Source organism: Macrosteles quadrilineatus, unplaced genomic scaffold, assembly GCF_028750875.1.
Source record: "Macrosteles quadrilineatus isolate MER2022 unplaced genomic scaffold, UCM_ALF_1.0 Scaffold_4__1_contigs__length_99947679, whole genome shotgun sequence".
In the NCBI taxonomy this organism is placed as follows: domain Eukaryota; kingdom Metazoa; phylum Arthropoda; class Insecta; order Hemiptera; family Cicadellidae; genus Macrosteles; species Macrosteles quadrilineatus.
In genome coordinates, this window is record NW_026542597.1 from 82,800,161 (window position 1) to 82,811,097 (window position 10,937).

Genomic DNA, 10,937 nt, shown 5'->3' on the forward strand with positions numbered 1-10,937 from the left:
TAAAATAATAGTCCAGTCAAAATATATAAATTAATGACCCATAACCTCAGAAAAAAATCCGAAAGTTTTGAAACTTTGCACACATATGTCCAGTCTAGGTACCTAGGGAAGATTATACCAAAAGTCCCCATAAATATGAGACGAGCTCTAGTGGCAATTAGCAAACACAGGGCCCATTATTTTGTTTTTTGCTAAAATCTCGAGAACCGTTTATCGGAGCTAAAGGTAACCATATACTAAATGAAAGATTATTAAATTTCCAACAAAAATGGTATTTACTTTTTTATTTTATTCCTAATTTTTACTGAGTTATAGGAAATATGGAATTTTTTCTCAAACTGTCTGTACGGTACTTATGTTTGCAACCATTGTTCGTACCCCGACAGTTTGAGAAAAAACGCCATTATTTTAAATCCCTATAACTTGATAACCATTACGAATAAAATAAAAGTGTAAACGTATTTTTTTTTTAAATTTAATGATTTTAATCAGTTTAAATTCATTTGGTATATATGGCCACTTTTAACTCCGACCAACGGTTCTCGAGATTTTAGCCAAAAACCAAAAAAAGGTGCCCTGTTTTTGCTAATTGCCGTTAGAGCCGCCTCATATTTATGGGGACTTTTGGTATAATCTTTCCCAGGTACCTAGAAATAAGTGTGCAAAGTTTCAAAATTTTCAGAGTTTTTTGGAGGTTAAACCTTTTTTTTTGACTGACTCTTTTCTTGTTTCATAGCCTTTTGAAATTGATACACTTTCTGGTTAAATGACAGCATTATACAGCATTTAACACTTACTTTTACACTTTTACTCTTTAGGGAGTTTTTAGTTAAAATTAAAAATTTGTAAGATTTATTTTACAATAATAGATGTACATACCGTACACTTGTTTTGTTTCAACAAGATTGTAAATACATGTCAAATATGGTAGTGGTGGACGGTGGTTGATTTAGATTGGACACTGAAATCATCAGTCCTATTGGGAAACAATGTTATGTTAGACTTTTTATTTACATTCCATCATGTAATGTACTGATTTAGAAGTATAATTTTTATACTGAAAAAAATACTCTATTGGTCCTAAAGGATTGAAGTACAAACATAGATTAATTCTTATAGAAAAGATTTGTTGACTCAACAAAAAATAATAGCATCTGCGTCAAAACCAAAACTTCAAAATTTTAATACCTCCCAGGATTGTGATAAAATCTTCGTTAAGCGAAAATATATCTTAACTACTCAGCAGCTAATCTGTTAGTTATTGCATAAAGTACTGTCCGGCTCACTATAGACTTCACCATATTTAGGTAAGTATATCTGACAAACAATTCTTACTCAGCCAAGTTGGAATGTTTAAAATTCTATGGAAAACCATTAATTAAAATGTTTATGTCTCACAATCATGAAAAAGTTTAGTAGAAATGTTGACGTTGTGAGCGATTTCATAGAAAAACAATTAAAATTAGAAAAACCAAACAGATTACAATTGACCTTTGGGTCAGACGGCGCTTATTTGGCCTAGTAAATAATTTCTAGTTGTTTCATTTGTTGTTGAATCTTTGGTTCGGTTTAAATGTTAATAGCAAAGTAGTTTTCTATTAGATTGACTAAATGTTTATATCAAATTGACTCTTTTTTCTTTGTAAGGTTATAGTAAAGATGCTAGTGAAATAAAAGTTAAGTGCCCCATTCATTGTTTTTTAAATCCTAAAATTTTAGTGTAAACTTCATCACAAATTAAAGGTAAGTTTTACAAATTTATATACCACATTTTAAATGTGATAGGAAAAAATTTTAATTAAACAGTGTCAAAATGTAGTTAAGTATAGATCCCCTATTTTTCTTTGTTTGGTTAAAAATAATCTCTGTTCTTAAGGGCTCAGTCTTGAATTTATAGGGGGAAAACCTTTATTTTTTTCTAGAAGTCTGATGCTACCAGTACACTCTCGCCTGGTGCTCGCCCAGTAATTCGGGCAAGAGCTCGGCATAGATCGCATGCGAGGTAACCATGTACACTCTCGCTTTGTCTCGCAGTCAAAATGGAAGCCCATTATGGGCACGGCACTCGTGCAGTCTCGAGTCCTTCAACTCGTGTAAAAACACTACTCCAGACGGAGCGCAGGCAAGCCCGAAACTAGGCGAAGCGAGGCGACCCGAGTCAGGGCGGGAGAAGCCAAGCGCACCGAGTACACTCTTGCACTCGCACCCGCTCGCCTTGTCGTGGCGTGAGTGTACTGGGGCCATAAGAAAAAAATCTTTCCAGTAAAGAATGTTAGCTTTAAAACATATTTTGTAGCTGTCTAAAAAACCATTGGTGTTGCCATAAATTTTGCAGTGTGTAAGCGCTCAACATTATCCAATATCTGACTAACATTCTGTATAGGATAAAAAAAGTATTCTTGGAAAAAGAGAGTCACATACTACACTCATGCTAAAAACTAGAACCCTATTCCAAAATATGCTACAAAATACATACACAATATATTCAGTGCTTGATTTGTAAAAAATGAGGTTCCGGAACTGTAACCTATTCAATGTGGATTAGTACCTATATATGCCAATATTTTTATCTTTCCGAAAGAGAGGTAACGGAACGCTGTTCCGCTGCAAATCGAGCACCTGATATATATGTCTTCTCAATCATTATGATTATTTTAACAATTTCAAACTACACACATATTTTAAATTGAAACTAGGTTTCTTAATTCCCAAGAATCATGTTCCTTACCGTTTCTTGCAAATGTGATGCAGGTTATAATAGTGAAATTTATATCTTTGAACCTTGTCTTTAATATTTTTTTTTCTTTTCAGGTCATAAACAAATAAACCTAGAAGATTTGAAAATGCCTGAAAATTTACCTCCTTCAGATCATGAAAGTGTCAGATACAATATTTTAAAAAATCCAGTGGTGGGCCAACAGTCTGAGGATGTCTACATTTCATCTTCTAACGTGAACAGAAGATCTAATGGACTCAAAGGAAAACTACCAAAGTTGAAGACCTTTTGCTTGATAAACAGTATTTTTGTCTTTCTTATCATAATTATTGGCATCTCAGGTGCTTATTTTTATCATACACGTTCAAATGCATTACATTCTTCTGGCAATGCTTGTGTCTCCTTCAATCAGCTTGACAAATTGATTATAGTTCACGAAGTAACAGATTTCAATTCATGTCTAGACAACAGAACATGTCACACATTTGTAAATGCAATTGAACAAAAACATGATGGATCAAAATACAACTTTGTGGTTGGTGAAGAAGGTGAGCTTTACATCGGTTCTGGATTTAAATGTCTTGCCAATAACGATGAAAAAGCGTTGTATGTGAAAATTTTAACATCAAATAAACCCAGAGAAATAAATGCATTTAGAATAGTTTCAGACAGTGTTCAGGTCAAGAATAATAAAATTTGTAACAGACTCTCTGAGCTTATTAGGCATGGTATTTCGTGTGGGAAAATTGCATCTGAGCATAAAATTGAAACAGTGATGAAGGACAGTTTGGTAGACGGATATGTCAGACAGGGTTCATCATCGTTAGTTTGCATATTTGCTTTGGAAACTGATATGAAGACATTCCACGTCCATGATCCAAATCACGAGAAGAAGTTGATCCACAGCGACTTTGCATGGACATCGTGTGGATATTTCTCTACTACTAAGTGAGTAGTTAAATAAGTTTTTGTCAGTTGTCTTTTGTTCTTGATGTCTAGTAATTACCGATGGGCATTTTTTTTTGGTCTCAATGAGTATTGGTGGAGAGTAATGCTAAGATTAAATTATATTTTACAATGGCGAGAAATAAGTATTTGCATTTTCTAAATGTACTCAAACTGTTATACTTGTAAACTTGTTAGGTGAGTCGGTCGGTGGCTCAGTTAGGTAGCACCACGGACTACAGGCCCAAGGCAACAACACCGTGGGTTTGGTTGCTAGTACCAGCCATTACTTAAGATCGGTTCAATTCACCTCATAATATACGGGCTCACCCCATGTTTTGCTAGACACACACAGGCCTCTATGGCACATACGAACGGGTAAATTCAAGAAAAAAGAGACATTCACCTATTAAAAGAAAGAGAAAAAATACCACACATTTTAAAATTCAGATATATTAAATAACCAGAGATTCGCAAAATCAAAGAAAATACTTTTAACAATTGAAAGATTTACATTTTTATAACAGCTTTTCATAAGAACTTGACTGAATTGAAAAAAATGCAATCACAACTGAAATTCTGATGGAGTAGATACATTGTGGTTTTGTCCTCTTGCGCTAAAGATTTCTAGAGAATTCCGTGCAGTAACTGCCACTTTTACTAACTGATCAGGTGACAATGGTATATTCCAAAATGGTACAATGACTTTTTGAACACTGAAGTATACATCCCACTTGTATGGACTTGTATGGACCACTCGTAATGCAAGAGTCGTCTGTAAATAATCAAAATCTCCATCATATGAGCTCTCATCCGAGCTAGTTCAATTTTGAGACCAACACCTTGTTCTAGTTCATTTGCTACCATCCTTGATTGTTTTTACCATTTAAGTTACCAACCCACCAAATATGAATTGCCTTTTTTTTATGAAGTTTTTGTGGGAAGAGGGTCAACCTCTATTTAAAAACCGAGACCATTTGAAAATTTGGGTCCATACATTCAGGTGTGGAAAAATGTACACAAGTCTGAGGGAGATTGCAAAAGGCCATGTTCAATTTCCCAACTAGGCCGGTAGTGGGTGCTTATCAGTTTCCATCGAGACTGAGATTTGATTTAGGAGCACTTTGATTGCTGATAAGTATTTTAAAGACTATCAGGGCTTATCAGTGTCTTTCATAGCCATGTAGAGACTTTTCCTCTTGGCAATCTGCAATTGACAGTGATTTGCAAATTTTGTCATCATTAGATAAACAATGCAAAACATAGTAAACATTGTAAAATTGTTAACGACCACCTCCCCCCTCCAATTCCTTCCATGAATTACTCTAATTCTTTCCATTTTACTAGTTCAAACTCTATACTCTATTCATGAACATCAACTGTCCATAGATTTCAATAATTAAAGACTCAGACCACAGAAATTTGATTACAGTTTATACTTGTTGGATTTGTTATTTCCCTTAGTAGTCGGTACATTTTTTTCCCCACAGTTACCCGACAAAGCAGGATTCTTTGCACTGATTATAGCATGCAAAGTAGCTAATTGCAGCATTGACTTACTTTTGCCACACTCCAGTATTAAAAAAAAAACAACACAAAACAGTATGCTTTTATTAGGAATATAATATGTGTACGCTTGGAAATAAGTGGGCAACACTTAAAGCTACTACAACTACAATCAGCTGGTACAGCTTTTCACAGCCTTTGAGTATTGATACACTGTATGACTTAACCTGTTGTCACAAGTTATAACATTCTATTTTCTTTAAACAATTGGATTTAACCTAACCTAAAAGGTGTTGTTTAGTGTTTGAAATACTATAATTATTTAAATATGCTTTAGTAACTGAAGGAAAATAAATTTTGAGTTACGCTAGCGCAAAGTGCCTTTGCAAAGAAACTTTCTCTCATGTGCAGCAAAGTTACACAAAACACTATTGTAAACTAAAGAAACAAACACCTTTAAAAAAGTTTCTAAAACTCTCCATTCAATAAATTCCTGGAGAGTACCTACTACTTATTTATAGTAATTCTAACTTTTCTTATGTTTTTCAGAAATACAAGCAATCACAAAATAGTAACACTGGAAAGTTTGCCAAAAAACTCGTGTCCACCTCTAAAGAGAGTAAATCACATTGTGGTTGATGTTGTAGAGAAAAAAAGTTCTTTAAATCATTCGTCTACCTTGCAAGAATATGATGAGCATCACGAAGGCTTCAAGTACAACTTTATCATAGATCAAAACAGCGATGTATATGTTGGCTTAGGATTTAAATGCAAAGCAGCGGATTTAGCTGACGGTGTGTTGAAGATCAAGATTTTGAGGGGTCCAAGGGAAGAGTATAGTGTTGATGATAATAACTATCAATTTGAGAAATACATACTTCTTCTAGAAGAAGGGTTTGCTTGTGGAAGGATTTCTGAATATTTAGATGTTAAATTGAATTGCGATTGGGAGTATGGCGTATTTTATGATTGTGGAGATGATTATAAAATATTTGATCATATAAAACTAGTAAAATTGAAAATTAGTAGTCTTCCGACAAATCTCATTGTGAATCGCACAGTTGATTCGGAAGACGGAAAGGGTATTGTGCCTCGTGAGGAGAGATACCAATATTGTCATAGGAACCAATCGCATCGTCCAGAATTAGCATCGACGATTGCCCCAAATACTACTAACATGTCTTGCACTCCCTTTGAAAAAGTCAGTAAAGTAATGGTAATAAGAGAAAATTTTACATTAACAAATGAAACTTTATCACCCAAAGACGTTTTGGAGCATGAAAATGATTGGATGAATTTTAATTTTGTCTTCCTCCCAAAAGGTATCTTGTACATCGGTGCTGGATTCAAATGTCTCAAGAAACAGGGTGCATTGAAAGTAAAATTACTTGAATCCCTTAAAGATCACGCAACATGCATGAGGTTGGCTGAAATCATACATAATGGAATCTTATGTGGGAAAATTTCACAAATCTTTTCACTTGTTGCCAACGATCTAGCTTCAGCATACCATTATGATAGCAGTTGCACACTATTAGGATCTGACCTTTTCAAAAACAAGAGTAATCATATTCATGACCCGGATTACAAAATGGGAACCATCATACCACATGACTCTGGGTGGTCATTTTGTGGAAACTATACCAACAAAACGTAAGTATTACCATTGACTTTGTATATTGGCACTAGCCTTATTTGATAGAGATTTCTTATTGAGAAGCTAAATAAAGGAATGAAATATATTATTGAGTAAACCCGCCAAACCCAAACTGTGGAATTAATATAAATTTAAGTGACAAAAAAAGTTTTAAGATTTAATTTACATCTCGCTTAAACTTTACTCTAACAACTTTGGAAGCTGTATAGACTAAAGCAACCAGTTCTTATACTCAAGTTCTTTTAAGTTATCTTTTAATACAAAAGTGTGATTTGAACTTTTTTAAAGTTCAGCAAATTGAGTGAAAATACTAATTTTTTCATCACTAAGGCGTAAAGTGACTCTTTTCCACCTGAACTCCGCTAGTTTTACGTGCTAAAATAATACCGGGGTGTAAAAATACTCATGTGACATTAAAGCTAAGACAGTGACGTCTTCCGAAGACGTAGTAAGACCTCTACCGACGCCGGTGTGAACAGTCCTATGTATTCACCTAAGACATTTTATAGGAAACATGTTTGGTATGTCGAGTGCTTTTTGATGTTCACTACATTTAAACAACTTTTAATTTTCCTACAACTTAAAAAACCATTTCAACGTAAGCGTTCTATTAATCATTGCCTTTCCTACTGCACTTTAACAAAAATGAGCGAGGGTTGAAGACACTTTCTGCCCATGTGATGAACTATATTTTCTGTCACGTTGCAAAATTTGTTGGCAAAACTTAAGTTAGAAAACAAAAATTCTTTTCATAAAAGGGTAACCTCTCAAAACCACTTCAAACTTGCTTACAATAATTATGCTTATGCCAACAAACAGCTGTTTGATAAGTGATTCAATCTTTTGTCAATAGCGATTGTTTTGGTGTACATTATATACTATTAATATGTAACTATTGATAAGAATACTAAAATAGGCTACATACAACTAATTAAATCAATCAATAAATCATTTCAATTTTCAATACATGATTTTGCTCACAATCAAAGTCTACAACAGTTTTTCTATAGGTTTACCCCCTAGGGACTAAACAATTTTGTACTCTTTAGGGAGTTAAAGAGTTAAGAGTTAGACCCGCAACGTATTAAAAACTGCTGTTTTAGCTGCAGTTTGAAGAAAAACTATTTTTAACGCACACTTGTTGTATTTTTTCAGGACCGAGGAAAGTGAAAAAACACCAACAAATAGCTTACCAGAATCTTGCACACGCTTGGAGGCAGTTAATGAAATAATTGTGGACATTGAAGTGGAGGAGCCACAATTCAAATCCAATTGTGAAGACTACTGGTACTCGACATGCTTAAAAACCTTTGAAGAACAATATGATGGCTTGAAATACAACTTTGTCGTCAATTCCAACGAGGATGTGTACGTAGGGGCAGGTTACAGATGTGCGGCTGAGGAAGGCTTGATTCATACAATCAAAATAAAAGTGTTGATGAGTATGAATGTTCATTTTGTTTCTCAGAAATATAGATTAAAAAAGATTATTATTGAGGGCTCTTCTTGTGGAATATTATCAAATAATTACCATGTAAAAGTAAATTGTTTAGGTGCACTTGAAAGACTACAAACCGCTTGTGAACACGATTATTTGCAATCCTCTCCTGATATTAGGGGTAATGTAGTTCCAACATATCTAGAAAATCGAGATAAAACAATAGTAGAGCTTGGCAGGGTGGTTATCCCAAATTATTTTGATTACCTATTTTGCAGAGTGAAAGAAGATGATAAAATTTTTTGGGAAGACGATTATGTTGATTATGCGTACTCAGAATAAGATAGGACAGTAGTTTGTTTTGTTTTCACAGATTTGGGTCACAATTGATCAGGAAAAGTTTCAATGTTACTGTTTTGAGAACAGTTTATTTCATAACACCTGTTAATTTCTATTAATTATTATCATATGTTTATTTGTTATTCTATGTTTGTAAAAAAAGGTAAATAAAGTGAGTTGAGTTTGAGTTATGACATAAAACAGTGCATTCACTTAATTCTTAGTAAAATAGTACATGGTGGCAGCGGTTTAGAGCTATGCCTCAGAAGAGAAATCCAAGAAGGAAACAATCTGACTATGAAGATAATGAAAATGAAAGAAGCAGAGAAAATGAATACAACAATTCAACTAAGAAGTCAATAATTGTATCAAACACTCATTCAGTTATTCAACCTCCAGCTAGTTTCTCCTTTGTACCAGCAGATTGGCCAAGATGGAAAACACGATTTCAAAGATATCGGTCAGCATCTGGGCTATCTGAAGAGTCTGAGAACAAACAAATCAACACTCTTATATACACATTAGGAGAGAAAGCTGATTAGATTTTTGCATCTTTTAATTTAGCAACCGAATCAACGCTAACATTTGAAGAAGTCTTAGATTTATTTGACAAACATTTTATTCCACGGAGGAACTTAATTTTTGAAAGAGCAAAGTTTTTGAAGAGAAAACAAAAAATTAATGAAACAGTTGAAGAGTTTATAGTTAGTCTCCATTCCTTGGCTAGAACCTGTGACTGGGGTTCACTTAATGATGAAATGGTGTTGATGGTACTAATACTGGGTTTAATTTAAATGATGAGGAACTTAGTGATCGCTTGTTGCTAGATCCCGAGATGAATTTAGACAAGGCCATTACAGTAATAAGACATGCAGATAACGTAAAGAAAGAGATGGCAGATTTATGTGATGAGAAAATAGTTCAAATTGAAGCAACTACGTCATCGAGTTCAAACCAAAATCAAGGATATAGGTCCAGCAAAAAGCGCAACATGTAACTTATGCAAAAAGATTGGTCACTTTTCGAAGGTCTGCAGATCTAAAGAAGCACAGGAAGTAACTGACAAAAATGAAGTAAGTGAACTTGGACCTTCAAATAATAAAGTATTCATAGGTACACTTGGGGATGTGTCGAAATGTAAGCCCTGGAAACTAGAATTAGTATTTGAGGGAAAACCACAAACATTTAAAATTGATTCAGGGGCAGATGTAACAGTAATTCCCCCTGGCATAGTTGATCCAAGTAGGATCCAGCCGACTCTAGTTGAGTTGTTTGGGGCTGGTAGAACAAAATTAGAAACTGTAGGTTGTGTTAGAGCTAATATCCAATACAGAGATGTTAAAATAAATCACATGGTATACGTAGTGAAGGGACTCATAACACCCTTGCTTGGTTGTCCAGCAATACAGGACTTGAAAATTTTAACTTTTGTTAATTCAGTTGCAGAGGTAGACAGTGACTTTTTTACCGAATACCATGAAATGTTTAGTGGTCTGGGCGTCATTCCTGATCCCTACACAATAGCACTTAAGGATGGTGCAAAGCCATACGCAATAACCACTCCTAGGACAGTACCTTTACCCCTAATGTGTCAAGTGAAACAAGAACTAGAAAGTATGGTACAAAATAATGTAATCACATCATTTGAGCATGCTACTGAATGGTGCTCAGCAATGGTAGTAGTGCCTAAATCTAATGGAGATGTCCGCATATGTGTTGACTTAACAAAGTTGAATGAATCCATCCAGCGGTCTTATCATCCGATTCCCAAAATTGAAACATCTCTCAGCTCAATCTCAGGAGCAAAATGGTTTTCAAAACTTGATGCAAACAGTGGTTTTTGGCAAGTCCCCTTAAATGTAAATTCCCAGGATCTAACTACTTTCGTTACCCCTTTTGGACGTTTTAAATTTCTCAAACTTCCATTTGGAATCACATCAGCACCTGAACATTTTCAGAAATGCATGAACAAAATCTTAGACAACCAGTCAAATGTCGCAGTCCATATGGACGATACTCTGATTTGGGGAAAAACGAAAGAAGAACATGATACAGTTGTTCGGCAAGTACTTGAAAAGCTTAAAAATGTAGGAATGACACTTAACAAAGACAAAACTGAGTTTGGGAAGTCAAGTATTAAATTCCTCGGGCATTTCCTCTCATCCGATGGAATTTCTGTTGATAAGGAAAAGGTTTCCGCCATTCTCAAAATGGACTGCCCAAAAAACGTAAAAGAACTTCAAAGGTTCAATGGGATGGTAAACTTTCTTGGTAAGTTTATTCCTGACAAAGCTAAGATTTTGGCCCCAATGAATTCACTACTTCAAGCTAACGTT

General features: G+C 34.6%; 1 protein-coding gene across 1 annotated transcript; it reads left to right on the plus strand.

Moving 5' to 3' along the window:
- The first annotated feature begins 1,573 nt into the window (after positions 1-1,573).
- LOC128993338 (uncharacterized) lies at positions 1,574-9,494 on the plus strand. Its single transcript, XM_054417174.1, has 4 exons — positions 1,574-1,743; positions 2,812-3,664; positions 5,717-6,820; positions 7,980-9,494. Exons 2-4 carry the CDS (start codon positions 2,844-2,846, stop codon positions 8,602-8,604), a joined length of 2,550 nt encoding a protein of 849 aa, XP_054273149.1. The 5' UTR covers positions 1,574-1,743; positions 2,812-2,843; the 3' UTR covers positions 8,605-9,494.
- The last annotated feature ends 1,443 nt before the right edge of the window (positions 9,495-10,937 follow it).